The sequence below is a fragment of the Drosophila eugracilis genome, unplaced genomic scaffold, assembly GCF_018153835.1.
Source record: "Drosophila eugracilis isolate 14026-0451.02 unplaced genomic scaffold, ASM1815383v1 contig_124, whole genome shotgun sequence".
NCBI lineage: Eukaryota > Metazoa > Arthropoda > Insecta > Diptera > Drosophilidae > Drosophila > Drosophila eugracilis.
Window position 1 is genome coordinate 955,648 of NW_024572029.1, and position 17,224 is coordinate 972,871.

Consider the following 17,224-nt stretch of genomic DNA (forward strand, 5'->3'; position numbering starts at 1 on the left):
AAAAATTTGAAATAAGTGGATGCATATTTTGCTTCTTGGTTTATATTAATATCGATAGCTGATACGTATACACTAGAATACCCCACATGCATCTCTTTATATGCAACGATAGATCGATAAAAATTTCCGAACACACTTCGCGTGGAGTCGCATCGCGTCGGCATTTGAATTAAACGACGCGCCGAAAAAGTGTTTTGCGTTCCCGGTGTTTTTTTGGATCAACTTATCCATGACTTCGTTTGTTGAATTGTCAAAATTAATAGTGCAACCCCAGTCGGTTGATTTTTCAGTTGTTAATCAGAGTTAAAACGGTTCGGTTCGGTCTTGTCTAACGTTTGGTGGAACACAATACTTGTCCCCTTTTTTTTTTTTCGCATTTCTCAATCAAGTCCCGTTGTTCCATTTGTAAGAAAAGTCCCGTTGTGTCTTTTGTTTCCGTGTAGTATATATATATATATATATAAATGGATACGCCACCCATGGAGTCGCGCGGCTGGCGCAAGGTTATAATTCAGTGGGTAAGTGCTGGGTGCTTATGGATCTTGTTGATCATTCACTAACCCAATCCTTCGAAAGATTCGCCAGTGCGAGTTCATGGATCAGAACTACATTACTCTGGAGCAGTCGGATATCAAGGCGTTCTTTGTGATCTATATGAGAAAGGCCCGGGCGGCGACAGCGGAGCAGGAGAAGAAGCAAATGCTGCAGGCTCAGCCAAAGAAAAGCCGCTCCCTAAAGACATTCATCGAAGGTGAGTGATTAGGGATAAGGTTAAATAATTTTTATATTGGGTTGCTAAGAAATCATTTATGTTATTGTAAGACGCAATTGACAAACCGCCTTGAAAATGTGTTGAATTCACCAAACCAAGATCTACATCCTATGACAATGGGTTATAGCTAAATATATATATTTATATATATATATACATATATGCATGCAGTGGTTACAGTTTCGGGGTTTCAAAAATTAAATATTTTTCCCTTTGGCAATATGCCTAATAATAAGTCCTATCCTTGCAGAAAACTACCCGGAGTTCAGTGTCCACCTTGATAGCCATGGAGATGTGGCGAGCGCGGATTATTTGCTGGTTTACACGCTGCTCTTGCACTGCTCGTGCGTAAGGAATCGCATCTTATATTTTCACAACATCTGTAAAAGTCTGCCGACACCGATGCAAGCCGTTATCGCCGCGTTCTTTGAGAGGGCAGTGGACCGGGAATTGACGCGACAGTATCTGCGATTGACGATCACTAAGGTGTCTGCCATTTATAAAAGCGGTGTCCAAAATAGCCCATGTAGCCCTCAAAGCCCAGATCTAAACTGTGATGCCACACCAAGCTCGTCCTCTTCTATACCCGCTTCTCCACAGGAGCCGAGCAGTACGCCACAGTCGCGATATCGCGAGCTCGGAAGTCTTAATGATTCAGCCTGTGAAATGCCAGCTCCGCCGACCCCAAAAGGCGAGCTTTTGGACCAACGTACACGGGAGCTGCGCAATATTCAGGCCGAGCTGGAGATGGTGCGCTATGAGAAGATGATGCTTGAGGAGCAGCATATTGATAAAGACAAAACCATTAAGGCCCTAGAAAAAGGTATGCATTCTTAATGCTAGTTTACGGTCTAAGAAGTTATTTCAATCTTTTTTGAATTTTAGAAAATATGGAGGCCAGGACGGAATTAACTAAACTGAAGGACGCAGTGAATTCCGCAGAGGAGGACGATGACATAACGAACGGCACGCCAAATACGTTTGAGCATGTAGGTAGACCACCAGATGGTGACAGGTAACAAAAGCCATAAACTAATAAAACCTCATTTCAGTTGAAACGGAGCCTTTTGAAGGAAATTAGCGAAAAGGATACGGCTATACTGGAGATTAACGATAAGCTGCAGGAAGCGTACTCCGAAAATAAGGATCTATCCCGTAAGGTAAGCGTTACCTGTTCCGATCTTTTGTGAATAGGTCTTCGAAAATATCGGATTTGGTTTCGAAACTGTACTGGTTATATGTTGTTATATGGAACGAAAATTTACTTATATTCCCCTAAATGTTTCAAGTATTTAAGTAGTTTTTTATATTTGTATTCGAATAGCTCCAAGAATGTAAGAAAACAGTGTTCATGTACACGGAATGCGTCCGCGGGCTTGAGGCGCGTGTGAAGGACTTGAACCACGATATCGCTGTTAGGGAGAATAGAATCGCTTGCTTGGAGCGCGACAAGCAAGAGATCAATCGATGTCTTCAGGAGGCGCGTGAGGAGTTACATAGTCGACGTGAGGTTCTAAACGCATCTTCTGATTTGCTAGACTGTTCATTGTCCCCAAACACCACCCCAGAGAATCTTGCCAGTTCTGTGATTGACAAACAGTTGCGCGAGAAGGAACATGAGAACGCTGAGCTTAAGGAAGTGCTGCTAAAGCAAAGCGATTCCTTGCATGAGCTGAACAATGGTTTGGCCAGTTTTCTCCAAAAGCATAACCTCAATCAAAATCTATCTTCGGACAATCAGACCTCTAGCTTTGATGACCTTCTGCAGAAATGCCAAACGCTAGCTCAAACTTTGGAAAGTCAGAAAGAACAACTGGGCGAAGCTATGACCAAGAATAATGAGCTTGAGGAAGGCGCTGCGAAAGCAAGAAAAGAAATAAACAATTTGCGGGATGAATTTAAGCTTAAAATTTCCGAAAACGAGCTGAAAATTGATTCTTTGGAAATGGAGAAGTCTAAGCTAAGTGAAACGTGCAATAAGCTTCAATCGCTTGTATCGGAAGGGAATGAACATCTTGACGGAATAAAGCAGCAACTGGCCGAGAAGGAAAAACAATTGAAAGATTTGCATACTGAAATCCTAGATCTGCGCGACAAGAACGAATCCCTCGAAGGTAGGTTTAGGATAATTGAGGAGGAAAGAAGAAGAGAGGCAAGCGAGCATCAGCACCAGCAGGAGTATATAAAATCACAGCATGCCCTGTGTCGAAGCCAGTTGGAGGACAGAATTGTGGATATGAATCAGATGTTGAGCCAACTAAATCAGTCAGACTGGAAGAGCACAGTTGAGCGCGTAATCGAGATTCAAGCTCAAAATGAAGATCTAAAGTTGGAGCTTTCGCAAAAGATGGAGGACCTTAGGGAACTCCATAAATTGAACGAAAGTTCACAAAAGGAGCTCGAGAACCAGATCCAGCTGACTGCAAAGACCGACGCTGAACTAGCCGAGAAAACTGTACAGCTGAGTAACTCAAAGCAGGAGATCGAAAGTTTCCTTTCCCGTATAAATAGCCTGTTGAAGTCTGAAAGATCCTCTGAATCGGAGGAAGTTAATCAGTTTGAGGAGGTTGAATCGTTGATTCAGCTGCAGATTCAAACAGTCGACACTGTTGAGTTAAGAATAAACATTATTCTTGAACGGCTGGGAGATCTTCAGGAGCGCAATGCTTCTCTTCAATTAACTGTCAACGAGCTGCGTATTTTAATTGGTGAGAATAATGCCCAGAATGAAACCCATAGTAAACTGGTTGGGGAGTTAGAGAAAACTCTGGAAGAGGAGCGATTGAATTTGAAGGAAGTGTCGGAAAATCTGAGTAAGGCTGAGAAGCAGATAGATGGTAACAATTTGGAAGCTATCAAAATGATTGCCACCATTGAATCTCGGCTTCCTAAAGAGGAGGGCTCTATTTGTACTGAATTGAACAATCCCGAGCAGCTCTTCCATTGGATGAACAACTTCGTCAAGATCTATGACCAGATGAATGCGAGTCGCCAGACCCTGGAGAATCAGAACCGTGAGCTCAATGAGTCGTTTGAAAAGCTCAAGCAGATTAAGGGTAGTCTGGAGCAAAAGCTGAATGACCTACAAGATGACGGGTCTGATGATCAAAAAGTCAAACATCTGATAGAGGATAACCTTAAGCTGCATAAGGTGCAAACGGAGATGAGTGAAACTATTATTAATATCACCAAAGAGATGCACAGTCGTGGGTCTAGAATAGCCGAAATGGAAAATACAGATAAGCAAAAGTCTGCCAAGCTAGACGAATTGACAGAGGAACTTAAGGCTAGAGATGACGAAATTGCAATGTTAAAAGATACAAATCAGGAACAGATGAATGTTCTTAACGATAGCTGTAATCAGCAACATAAGGACGATGATGAAAAAGCAAACGGGACTGCGAACAATGTTGAAGAAATGTTGAAAAAATTAGATGAAGAGCACAAAGAACTTTTAAAAACTATCGAAGACAAGTATGAAAAGCGTTGCCAAGATCTAGAAAAGAGCTGCCAAGATCTAGAAAAGTGCCGCAATGATATGGAAAAAAAATTGGCGGAAAAGGAGGAGGAACAGTTAGTGTTAAAGAATTTGAAAGCTGAATGTAAACAGCGGTGTCAAGATCTCGAGAAGCAGCTATCGCAGATAGAGTTCCAATTGTCGGAGAAGGAGTTTGACAAGGACCACGAAAACGAAATCAAGACAATTCGAGAGCAATTGGAAGATTACCGCCTCCAGGACCAGCAGCATCGCCAAACCATTGCGAACCACAATCTACTTCTGAAGGAGTGTGAATCCGATCTGAAAGATGCACGCCTTAATGAGCAACAGCTTCGCCAAACTATTGAGACGCACAAGCAGCTACTGAATGATATGGGCTCCAATGAGGAAGAGCTACGTCTGCGTCATGAACTCGAGAACGAACAAAAGCTTAGGGATCAGCTCAAAGTAGAGTTGGCCAAGAAGGAGGAGGAGCTGCGTTCGATTATGACCGAAACCAAAACTCCAACGGTGGACGTCGTGTCAGATGAGCTGCTCGACTTACAAACTAAGCTTCAGAATGAACAAACACTTACGGATCAGCTCCAAAAACAGCTAGTCCAGCATCAGGAAGCCTTAATAAAAGCTAATGAGGAGGTCCTCAATCTGCGCGCTACGCTTTTGGATGAACAGAAACTTACAGATGAGCTTACATTAACAAAAGAACAACAAAAGGAGATTATAAATGTCAGGGAACAACTAATACAACTGCAAGAGTTTTATGATAGTTCCAAGAACGAGATACTTAGTTTGCAAAATAAACTTCTGAATGAACAAAAACTTACAGATGAGCTCAAATTAGAGCTAGCAAATCAACAGGAAGAGACTAGAAAGGCTAAGGAACAACTAGTTAGCTATGAAAGTAGCTCGGCGAAACTCCAAGAGTTTAATGATAGCTCCAAGAACGAGCTACTTAGTTTGCAAAATAAACTTTTGAATGAACAAAAACTTACAGATGAGCTCAAATTAGAGCTAACTAATCAACAGGAAGAGAATAAAAAGGCTAAGGAACAACTAGTTAGCTATGAAAGTAGCTCGGCGAAACTACAAGAGTTGCATAACAGCTCTAAGAAAGAGCTTCTTAGTTTGGAGACTAAGATTTTGGATGAACAAAAACATTCAGATGAGCTTAAATTAGAGCTGGAAAAGCAACAAGAAGAAACTAAAAAGGCTAAGGAACAACTAGTTAGCTATGAAAGTCTTTCGTCGACACTAAAAGAGTTTAGTGAAAGCTCTAGAAACGAGCTACTTAATTTGCAGACTAAGCTTCTGAATAAACAAAAACTTACAGATGATCTCAAATTGAAGCTAGAAAATCAACAGGAAGAGACAAGAAAGACTAAAGAACAACTTGTTAGCTATGAAAATCGCATGGCAGAACTACAAAAGTTAAATGATAGCTCTAAAATCGAGATACTTAGTTTGCAGACTAAGGTTCAGGATGAACAGGATCTTATAAATGACCTCAAATTAAAACTAGAAAGTCAACAGGAAGATTTGAAAAAGGCTAACGAACAGCTCGTAAGCTATGTAAATCTCAAGTCCGAAGTAGATGGTCTGAAAGTTGCGCTTAACAGCAAAATAAGTGATATAGAACGGCTCAAAAAAGAACATCATAAGGAACTGAGTGAACTAGACGGGTTGCGAACTAAGCTTTTGGATGAAAGGAGACTTGCAAATCAGTTCAAAGTTGAGCAACAAGAAAAGTTGGATAATGTCACGGCGCAACTATCAATTCGTACAAGTCAGTTAGCTGATGCTCAGGCCAGATGGGAGGAGGAGAAGCAGCAGGCGGCAAAGGAGCGTGAAAGCAACCTCAAGGAAATAAATAGACTGGAGTCGAATAACAAAAACAGTGAAATTCAAATCGAAAAGTTAAAATCAGAGCTCACTAAAGCAGAAACATCGCACGACGAACTTCATCTTGAGGTTGGTAGTGCTAACTTGGAGGCGAGACTACTAAAACAACAGCTGGAAAAGAGCTCTAAGATGGTAACGGATTTGCAAAACCGTTTGGAAACTGAGCGTTCCGAGGCAAAAGAAAATTATGAATCGGTCTCAAACAGATTGATCGAAGTCGAAGAGCAGTCAAAGCAAAATCTGTTGTCGGCGCTCACAGAACGCAATAAGGCCCAGGAACAGGTAACGAAGTTGACCAGTCGGCTGGCCAAATCTAAAAAAGAACAGAGGGAAATGGTATTAAAGAACGATGCCTACCGTGCCGAATCAAGCCAGCGACTTAGTTCCTACAAAGAACGCTTAGAATCCATGGAAGCAGAGCTTGCCGAATGCCAGCAAGAACTAGCCGTGGCAAGAAATGCCAACGAGAGCCAGGCTGAAACTGATCTTGGCGCCACCTACAGCAGAGGTGACGGTGGTACCCAATCGGAACAACAAAACGAAGTCTCACGCCAGCAGGAAGCACGAATTCAAAAGCTTGAGCTAGACTGTCAGATCCTGCAGGCCAAATATATTGAATCAAGGAATGAGAAAGATCGTAGTGAACAGCAGATCAAGGATCAGCGTCTAGAGATGGAGGGCAAGTTGGACAAGATGAAGGACAAGATGGTAAGTCGTTGTGAACTATTAGAACGTGTTAATGAAACCAAAACAGTTTTTAATAAGGTGGCATGGATGTTACGTCGGTCAAGAAGTACTGCGTTCATTTGTCTAGTCCACTATGCCACCAAGTTTAGATTAGTCTCCAACGTCATGCTATTCATCCTACTTTTTCCCTAAGTGATCCGCCACTAGCGCCATGCCACTTTATACATATATTTTTAAAATTGTTGCTTGTTCGTTGTTTATGTTGTTGTCGTTGTTTTGTTATACTAATTTATACCCAAAATAAGGGCTTGTTGTTGTATAGGCCACATGTAAGCTTCATTTGAGGGAATACCAAGATCGTCAAATCTTTGTTAATTTGCCGCAGGAACTCTAGTTTCAAAATTAATTCAATTTTAAATGTAATCTCGCTTATTAAAAATCCATAATTTATTTAATTTTATCAATCATTCGATAAATCACCCATTCGCACCGTAATTTAAATAAAAAAAAAACCATCCTTCCGCCACCAATAGATGCAAACCGAGGCGCTGGACAAGGCAGTAAGTGCAGAAGAAGAAATACCAGCGGAAGTGGTCAGGAACAATAATAACCCGGTCAACACATTTCGTGAACGCGGACGCAATTTTCTGCTCAACCCATATATTTTGTCTCTGATCTGCGTGATTCTAGTCATTTGTATAATTTCCCTTATTTTGTACTACAACGACACCACTCTTAGGCTAATTGGTCACAACCCCAAAGAGTTTTAGGTAGTTTTTAATATTTGTTTAATTTTTTTTGTTTTTATGTAAATATTTATATATAAAATATATATATGTATATATGATAAATATGCACTATGCATATGATTTGGCAATTGCTGAAAAATATTTGTTGTGTCCTCACTCCTGTTTCACTCACTGTTTCACGTTCTCCGAAACGCGTCCTACATCCGATTTAACACTACCTTAATTGGTCCACATTCATCATCCACACGCTACACGCATCCGGACATTTGACACATCATCCATAGCGTGTATTGTATACAACGGAGGTGACTCGCATGAAGGAGAGGCAGGAACGGGATGCAGCTAAAAGCGAAGCGGAACGGGAGGCACTCCAAGCCCAGGTAAATATTTTCACAGTCCATGTTGTTCAAATATTAATCCTCTTCTCTGCCAGAATGCCAAATTCGAAGAGCACGTACGCAAGCTGTCCAGTCAGATTGTCCGTCTCAATGAGATCATTTTGGAGCACAAAAAGCAGAATGCCATTATGAGCACTCAGCTTAAACACCTGCAGCCTAGTAGCGAACCAAAGTCATCCACCGCAACGATAATTGTTCCCTCCAGTAGTTCATCGGCGACGAACGAAGATTGGCAACCCTTTAAGCGGCCCAATGCACCATCCTCTAATTTGGCAATGGAAGATGAGGAGGGTGAGGTCTTCAACAACACTTATCTGACAGATCTGAAATTGGGACGCGTTCCTACGGAAATGACGTAAGTTTGTAGTTAGTTGTATATTCATGTTCGCAGAAGTTATCTTTTCATTTTATCTATTTCAGGGCCGAGGAGCTAATGTACCGGAACTCGTTGCAACCGCCACATTTGAAGAGTGCATATGCGGCCCAGTACGATCTGGGCAGCCAGGATGAAGATCTTAAAGTAAGCGTTAGCTGTACTCCGGATTCCGGCGGCAGATTCACCGGCAGTAGTGGCAGCAGTAGCAGCATTAACAGCGTTAAGACCAGACACGGCACGAGCAGCTCACCCTTAAAGGCCCAGCAGGCAGCCGTTAGGGCAAAGTGGGGCCGCATGATACGCCGACAGTAGAACCATTTATCCCTACCCTTACCTAGACACCGAGTGAGCTTTTGTCCGCCGTCTTAGATGTCTTTTCTGTTCTGTCTGGAAATTACTGTTCTTGTTACTGTCTTTGTCCGGTGTATGCGTGTCCTAAAAATCGTTTTGCTGTCCAAAATTTATTAATTCCTAAGCTTCGATATTAATTCGTCTTTTATCCTTTATTACAGGACGGACCTCATAGTCTGGATGACAGCATGAGTGCTTTGCTCAGCTCTTCGAGCACTGGAGCGCGGAAGAAGTCCATGGGAACCCACTACAAGCGACCTGGGCCTCCAACACCTAGCAAGAATGGCGGACGTTTGTCTTTCGGTAACTCAGAACCGCCGCGAGAGATCCTGCGAGAGTTTGGTGATCACAACAACACCTCTAAGACGCCAGCGCGATTTAGGTTCTTGACGCAACGTTTTAGCGTTGGCAGTAGTGGCCTGCCCCGGGACGAGGTAAGTCCGGATTAGTCTGTCGTGTAGATTTGTGCTTTTCAATGTTTTGTTTATGTAAAAGTGAACTTTCGAGAAAGAATTCTCGGTACTGGTCGTAGTGGTCATTGTCATCCAATTTTGATTTAATAGATAGTGCTAGGAACTGCAACTTATGTGCTTCATATTAGCATAGTGTCATAGGTCTTTGTGTGTCGTAGTTACTTGCCTTCGGGCTTTGTCCATGTCTTGTCTTTGTCCTCGTGGTGTCCTCGTTTGTGGCTCACCATTAGCCCGGCAACTGATCGAATATGTCTGACTTATCCAACAGCTGCCGCGAAGTACGCGGCCGAATCTTATTACTGGTATGCAGCGCCGTAGGTTGCGTCGGGCAGTTGGCTTGTTTTGTACATCAACGCCCCGAAAGAGCCGTTCCTACTATGATCAGCAGCGTATGATCAATGCCAGAAATACGAATTCATCAAAGACAGAAGACGAGCAGTTGGAAGATGTGGAGCAGTTAGAAGTGGCGGAACAATTGGAAGAACAGGAGCAGTTGGAAGATAAGGCAGATCCGCAAGAGGAGGCCGACCAACAGGGCACTCCGCATTTGACCAATGAAGCGTTGCTGGCCTTAACTAAGGGCAATACTCGCCGCCTAACTGGTCAAGCAAAATTGCGGAAAGGTCGCGTTTCCCTTTGCCTTCACGGCAACATCTTTGCCAAGAGTCGGCCGGCAGCGGCGTGCTTAAAGTTAAAGATGTCTGGATCAGCAGTTGTCGCAAAAAGGGAGAAGCAGAGCAGAAAGTTGCGCCAGGAGCGGATGGGTCGCTTCGATCTGGCCCGTCACCTAGATCAGATGTACCTTTCCAATGCAACTCCATCTCCGGAGTCCGCCGAGAATAACAACTACAGTCTCCACAATCGCAATGAAGATCCTCTGCCCAATCAGCTTTTGATGGGGAAGACAATGGTGCTGAAGGGCAGGAGTCCAAGGACTCCGGCTGGAGCAGCCACATTTAGGGTGGAGAAGCACTGCGATTCGTTGCAGCTGCAACAGCAGTTTGAGTTAGAAAACATGGCCACCTTTTCAATGGAAGGTGGCCAGAGTGCATTTGAGGAGACCCAGGAGGATTGGCAATTCGAAGAGCTGTGCAAGAAGACGGAGTCCTCGGCGCCATTTAAGTTACGGTTGCTTGATTACAAGCCTGCCGAAGAGCCTGCAGAACCAAAATTACCGCCATTGGTCGCTTCTTGTAGTAACATCACTACTACGAGCTGCGCCACCAACATAACAAGCGCCTCTTCTCGCAAGTCTTGTACCGTCTACTCGATGGGCAGTGTTCATATGCAGCCAATGCCGCATGTCGATATCACTTATGTCCAGCCAACGGAACGGATTCTGCAGAAGCCCATGCTCAACCGCTCACTGCTTGCTCGGTGCAGGCTACTCATACGCCGCCTGAGTTCCAGTGAGCGGTTGATTGTGGGATTCCTTTTGCTGACCATCGTGTGGATGTGTTCGATACTAGCGGACAGGATGGTGCTGGCACTCACTGGCGTTTTAGCGGGAATGGGACTGATCCTTTTGATCACATCTTAATATTCCGGTCACTACAAATTGGAAATCGCACAAATCTCGCTTAGCTTTAATGTTCGTTATGTGTACTTACGTCATGTCATCATTGTCCATTTACAGAACTCACCGCCCAAGCGACGTCTCAGCAGCATGTTCAAGCGCAAGTAGGCGCGATCGCAGTATTAATCGTTCATTCCCCGTACACCTCAAGGGCGGATCAAGACCGGATCTCTTGGTATACCGCAAATTTACGGATCAAACTTAACTTTTAAATTCGTTTTTTGGAATCTATTATTATTATTATTTACGTTCGATTTTTTTTTTTTCATTCTCGGATTGGATTAAGTATTGTAATCGTATGTTTAAAATACCTATATGTTTCAATGGTACAAAATCAAGGCTAACATAAGACAAAAAACTAAAAAAATAAAATTATATGTATATATTCTTGCAAATGCACAAGTGCACAAGTCTCTTAAACGTTGTTCTGCTCATTGAGCGAAAGATATGCAGTTTTATAAGATACTTAAGTATAATTAATTATCGTTTATTTGGAGGTGGGAGGTTTGATAGATTATTTGATTACATTCTCATTGTAATTTGATAAGTCTCTAGATCAGTCAGCGGAACTATTGTCAGTTTAAGTTCTATTAGATGGAAACCCCATCTACTATGTTCTACACATTCTTTCCAGTTTTTGTAATAGAATTTATATATTTTTTTTTTCTAAACTAAGCATAGAATAGATTCTTAAGAAATTTTATATACGTATTTAATCATCTCCAAAGGGAGGCCGGTCCAACAGAATCGAATTTAAATGATTGTCATCGACCTGGCCCACCACTTCTCAGGGGGGTCGTGAAAACGGTGGCACAAGTGGCCAGAAAAAAGAAGTTCAAGAAAACCTGATCCGACCAAGGTGAGCAGGAGGCTCGCTCCATCGATCGGCTGACTTACCCACTGACTAACTAGCTAGCCTGACTCTGAGAAATCGGGGACTGTTATGATGCAATGGCAAGGCTAGCGCGAAAAACATATTTTTGTTTATCGAGAAGTATTTAAAAGGCCAATTAAATTATCTGACAACAACAACAGAAACAGCTTTGACTTATCACAATCAAAAGCAAACAACTAGAATGTTGTAAATATAAAGAACATTTACATAATAGCCAAGAATTTTCAATAACAAACAATATTTACAACTTTCTTTAGTATTTGCTAAAACGAAATAAACTTTGATTAGAAAAACATAAGTTAGATAAATGTATAAGGGAGTCCTTTTAGGACTTATTATAGTTTTAGAAAGAAAAGCAAAAGAATATGAAATCTGGAATATATTTTGATCGCAAAACAAAAAAACTAAAATTAGACATATCAGGCAGGTTCTTAGTCAACTAACTACATCTTTAGTTAATCGGCTTAATTTAAATGTTTTTTTCTGTTTGGTATTTGGTATATTTAAGTATAAGAATTATAAAATAGAAGCATAACTTAGTTCAGTCATCTTTTGATTTGAAATCACCTCTTTCGTGACAGTAATCCGATTTCGAGTCAAAATAAATCCTAACATACGACACCACCATTGTCCGATTGTAATGTATCAAGTTTGATACTTATTCTTTTCCAAATATCTCCTTTTGTCAACCTCTATTGTTATGGGATCCTACGTCAGTCCGTTCTTAAGTTAAGCTCTTGATTTCATATTCTTACGGCGCAATTTTTGAATTGCAATCGATTCCTGTCTCGGGGATCAGAACCAAAATTACCGGGATCCCCGTTCCATAAGTCCAGGGAATTGCGTTGTCATCGTCAACAGGTGTGGTGACTGGCTGTCGTCCAGTTAATCTAGCTGATCTAGTTGATCGGGTTCAGATATAGATATAGCCTATAGTCTCTTATGCATATTCGATTATGCAAATCGTTGTGATTACATCAATGGACTTGAATAGATAGGTACATTCCACGTTTGTCCAGATGTGCATGTGATAAGGGTAATCTTCTCTATAGGTTTATTATATCTAATTGTAATATAAATTTGGAATCCTTTAGGTTTTTAAGTGTTATAGTTTTATAGTTTCATATTAGTTTTAAAATAAGAATAGGAATGCTATAGAAATATAAATTTTTCCTGGCCAATCCGTTACATTTATTACTTTTTCCATGGCTATTTAAACACGGATGTTTAATTCTCAGAAACTCACATTAAGAAGTGTATTTACTTGACTTATACGTACGTAAATATTTTAAGAAAAATAATAATTCTCTTGGGTGGATAAATAGCTTATGGTTATAAACAAAAGTCATTGTTCTTCTCAAATAAGCTTTTTCGTACTTTCGAATAAACATAAAATAAATATTAATTTTACTAAGATAACCCTTACCAATGATAAGTCAAAACAAATAAATAAGTGTGTCTTTATCAAGATGATAAAATTATTTTAATTTAATTTAAACAAATATATATGTGCCAACGTTTTTAAAGTTATTTTAGATTACGGTTTTAGTAAATTCTTTATTAAATGTTTTGCTAAGTCTTTCAAATTTTAGGTATCCCATTCTTCAATGTTTGTAATCAATTTTTGAATAGCTGTGAAAAACAATTTTCCATTTCTTAGACTAAAGTTCAGTAATCAGCTCGATGACCGTTCAGATCAGAAAACTGGGATCGTGTCTAGCCAACTATATAGGTTACATATAGGGGGGTGAGTTAGTGGGTGGTTGCCTGGTCAAGATAGTTAGAAGGGGGTGGCGAAATCTATCTAGCAGCCCTCGATCACTCGACTATGCATTAATGGTTTTGGTTGATTGGTGTTTGGATTTGGCCCAAGACGTTATTATAGACAACTTTGGCGCATTTAAATAAATATCGCGACGGTGCGATGGGGCTGTTGTTGTTTATATGAAATCAAATCGAACTAAAATCTGGTTCCGAGTCGGGCCAGGCATTATATGAATATGATTTCGTTGCGGCGGGTATTCAAATCAGTCCGGCGCCCCTAAGTTGTTGTTATTTCTTTTATTCGATCGGCCCTCTCGGCTCGATCCGAAGCCAAAGTCAGGCGCGTGCTATCCGCCGATGTGAGCGTGTGGGCTATATACCCAGATATATGTATTTTAATATAGATATATATATATATATAGAGCCTATATGGCAACGGCTAAGCGAAGCCCGACAGAGGCGATAAAAGCCCCAAGATATCTCCGAAGTAGATCAGTTTATTTCAGAATTCACAAACGATCCGCAAAGAAATCCTAAAGCTAAAGATACTTACCCGGTCCGAATCATATACAAACCCTATATCGAAGACCCTCTATCCCAAGGAAAGGAATCCCCGAAGATCGCATCTCTAATGCTTGTCTGGAACGATAAACAGGATACCAACTTTACGTTTATCTGAGGTGCTCCCAGTTGCCCAGAAATCGGATCGGAGACATCATCATCGTCGAACCCAAAACATATTTGGAATTTCTGTTTTGTTTTTTTTTTGTTTGGTTTTTGTTTTTCGTTACCTTTGGAAAGGGCCGGCCTGGTGATAATGCCCAGCAGTGTTGTCAACGAGAGTCAGTTCCGATTCCAGAACAGCCGCAGTCGGGCCAGCTGCACAAGCCGGAGTCCCAGTGAGCCGGACTCTTCGGCAGCCGTGACTCCCAACTGCGATGAGGTGGAGCAAGCTTTGGCCGAGCTCCAGATGCAGTCGCAGGAGATCAGTAAGCAGGATCTTAAGGCATCGACCAGTAGCCAAAAACGTTCAGGATGGCAGATCAATGCATCTAAACTTTCACTCAACACCCACAATCGCATCCGGAGCATTGTAGAGTCGCTGAAGATTACGCCGAATCCGGAGAAACCTATGATACCGCTGTCTATTGGTAAGTTGAATAGAAAGTTCTAATACATATGTTTAACTACCTAACTAATCTTTATTTTGTTTTTCTGAAAGATAGATCTAAAAAACTGTTTTTCGAGGCTAATCTGAAAGTTAAGATATTAGCACAAAAAACAAACTCCAAAAATAACTTATTTTTAAATAATTTATACCTTAAATTTATAAAAACAATATTTAAGTAGCTAGTGCGAACTATATCCAGTTTCGTGGGTAACCTGCTCCTCGTTTTCCATATCCCCATAACATATCTGACGTTTGTGCTACAAGTTTTGGACTAATTTGAATATTTTGGATGCGTGATCTCTTTTGCCTTTGCCGCTTTTTTTTTTTTTTAGCAATTTTTTTTGGCAACTGACTTGGCAAAAACAGCTAAAACTAGTTTAAAGTAAAAACAAAAAATGAATTAGGTACCATCATGAAGTTAAGAGATGCAGGTACACACCCACAAAATTCAACCAATCAGAGATCAGTGCAAGATTATAATATATATAGCTCGATATAGACAGTAAGATATCCTCGGGCGATGGACTTTTCTTAATGGTATTTCATTCGGGTTTTTTTTTTTGGCTTAGGAAATTTACAGAAACGGCAAAGAAATTTCTAATTATCGTGAATTTTAATCAGTTTCTAAATTCGTGCTAAAATATACCAAATACCAGATATATAAAAACAGATCTGTAAAGCTGTTGTTGTTTCGATTGTTGTTCTTGTTTTCTGTTTTGTTTTTAGTAATATCATATTATTTTTGTAGCCAGGCACGCGCATTGTATTTGTGTTTTTGTTTTTGTTTTTGTTGGGTATTTGCATAAAATGTAGTTCCACCTGTTTGACGGAGTCAGCGGGTGAGAATCGAACTCGGGATCTAAGCCGGAATATTCTGTTGCCGTGTTTATCCATCGAATTCGCCGGGAATCATCAGATCCGAAGCTAGGCGGAAACGATCGAGTTAGCCATTGACCTAATGCAATCTTTCGGTTTCGGTTGTCGTGTCAGTTTTTTTTTTTTTTTTTTTAATAAAAATAATTAATATTAATAATTTATACTATTACTAATTCCTTGCCTTTTCTGCCCAACAGGTGATCCCACAACCTTTGGCAACCTAAAAGCCGCCGATGAGACCATGAAAGCGGTGCTGCATTCGCTGGAGAGTGGCAAGAATAACGGATATGCCCATACTCAGGGTCACGAGGTTGCCCGGAAGGCAGTGGCTAAGTACAGTGCCCATCAGCGACCTGACGGCGAGATCGAGCCAAATGACGTTATACTATGCAGTGGCTGCTCCTCGGCCTTGGAGTACTGTATCCTGGCCCTGGCTGATCACGGTCAGAATATATTGATACCGCGTCCAGGTTTTTGTTTGTACCATACGCTGGCCGAAGGACTGGACATTGAAGTACGCTACTATGACCTCCTGCCTGATCAGCAATGGCGTGCTGATCTCGTTCAGCTGGAGAGCCTGATTGATGAGAACACCGCCGCTTTGTTGATCAACAACCCGAGTAATCCATGCGGTAGTGTATTCGATGAGAAGCATCTGCGACAACTGATCAATATCTGTGAACGCCACTATCTGCCGATCATAGCCGACGAGGTGAGTGACCTAATGGACCTATGGTAATAACCATAAAAATAATGGCCTAAACCATCTAGAATCTCACATTCTGAATCATTCGTTACAAGTAGGAAATAAACCAAAGTTATTCACCTTTATGGTGACTGAATGTTATTTTGGAAAAATTAATTTTAAATCAATTTATGTATTCCTGCAGATCTATGAGCACTTTGTGTTCCCTGGCTCAAAGCACTTGGCCGTTAGCAGCCTGACCACAGAGGTTCCAGTTCTTTCCTGCGGCGGATTGACCAAGCGCTTCCTTGTTCCTGGTTGGCGAATGGGATGGATCATCGTTCATGACCGCAAGCAACGTTTGGCCAATGCCATTGTCGGTCTGAAGAATATGTGTGGTCGCATTTTGGGCTCCAACACCATCATCCAGGGGGCCTTACCCGAGATCTTGACCAAAACACCACAGTCTTACTTTGATGGTGTAATTGATGTGCTTCACGTAAGTACATCCTATCCTTAATCCCATTTATAATATGTATGTTAAAATATTTTCATATTTCTATACAGTCGAATGCCACGTTGGCCTATAAAATGCTGAAGCAAGTACGCGGCCTCAATCCCGTGATGCCCAACGGAGCCATGTACATGATGATCGGTGTGAGCATCGAGCGTTTTCCGGCCTTCAAAGACGACACCCATTTTGTCCAGGAGTTGGTCAACGAGCAGAGTGTCTTCTGTCTACCAGGCAGCTGTTTCGAGTATCCAGGTTACGTGAGGATTGTGCTCACTGTACCCGGTCTGATGATCGAGGAGGCCTGCTCCAGGATTGCCGAGTTCTGTGATCGCCACTTTAAGAAGGATTCGCGTGCATTTATTGAGGATGGACTGCTGGACGAGGATCTGGCCTTTTAAACTGCGATGTGAGCTGCTGAGCTGGGAGCAAAACATTTATTAGACATTCTAGACTACAATTTTTATCAAGTATACATAAGTGTATGTATGTATATAATATATATATATATATATCAATCATATTAACTATCCAATATAAGG

General features: G+C 41.4%; 2 protein-coding genes across 5 annotated transcripts; both read left to right on the forward strand.

The window, feature by feature from the left end:
- The first annotated feature begins 152 nt into the window (after positions 1-152).
- LOC108102994 (interaptin) lies at positions 153-11,175 on the forward strand. Of its 4 annotated transcripts, none has more exons than XM_017208307.2 (11): positions 153-518; positions 577-751; positions 1,023-1,595; positions 1,658-1,761; positions 1,825-1,932; positions 2,097-6,878; positions 7,891-7,986; positions 8,040-8,359; positions 8,425-8,524; positions 8,893-9,165; positions 9,473-11,175. In XM_017208307.2, exons 1-11 carry the CDS (start codon positions 465-467, stop codon positions 10,742-10,744), a joined length of 7,857 nt encoding a protein of 2,618 aa, XP_017063796.1. In that variant the 5' UTR covers positions 153-464; the 3' UTR covers positions 10,745-11,175. The 4 variants fall into 4 exon arrangements, with proteins under 4 accessions (XP_017063796.1, XP_017063798.1, XP_017063797.1 ...); XM_017208309.2 differs by having other exon boundaries at positions 10,841-11,175; XM_017208308.2 differs by lacking the exons at positions 7,891-7,986; positions 8,040-8,359; positions 8,425-8,524.
- Positions 11,176-13,897: 2,722 nt separating this feature from the next.
- On the forward strand, positions 13,898-17,212 carry LOC108102959 (tyrosine aminotransferase). Its single transcript, XM_017208251.2, has 4 exons — positions 13,898-14,590; positions 15,684-16,198; positions 16,377-16,670; positions 16,739-17,212. Exons 1-4 carry the CDS (start codon positions 14,257-14,259, stop codon positions 17,081-17,083), a joined length of 1,488 nt encoding a protein of 495 aa, XP_017063740.1. The 5' UTR covers positions 13,898-14,256; the 3' UTR covers positions 17,084-17,212.
- The last annotated feature ends 12 nt before the right edge of the window (positions 17,213-17,224 follow it).

What these genes read in the sequence shown, in the direction of transcription:
- LOC108102994 (XM_017208307.2), top strand. Translation starts at nt 465, where the DNA reads ATGGATACGCCACCCATGGAGTCGCGCGGCTGGCGCAAGGTTATAATT. An exon ending in GCAAGGTTATAATTCAGTGG is followed by an intron (nt 519 to 576) that starts GTAAGTGCTGGG and finishes ATCCTTCGAAAG; the next exon opens with ATTCGCCAGTGCGAGTTCAT. An exon ending in CATTAAGGCCCTAGAAAAAG is followed by an intron (nt 1,596 to 1,657) that starts GTATGCATTCTT and finishes TTTGAATTTTAG; the next exon opens with AAAATATGGAGGCCAGGACG.
- LOC108102959 (XM_017208251.2), top strand. Translation starts at nt 14,257, where the DNA reads ATGCCCAGCAGTGTTGTCAACGAGAGTCAGTTCCGATTCCAGAACAGC. An exon ending in TGCCGATCATAGCCGACGAG is followed by an intron (nt 16,199 to 16,376) that starts GTGAGTGACCTA and finishes GTATTCCTGCAG; the next exon opens with ATCTATGAGCACTTTGTGTT. An exon ending in GTGTAATTGATGTGCTTCAC is followed by an intron (nt 16,671 to 16,738) that starts GTAAGTACATCC and finishes ATTTCTATACAG; the next exon opens with TCGAATGCCACGTTGGCCTA.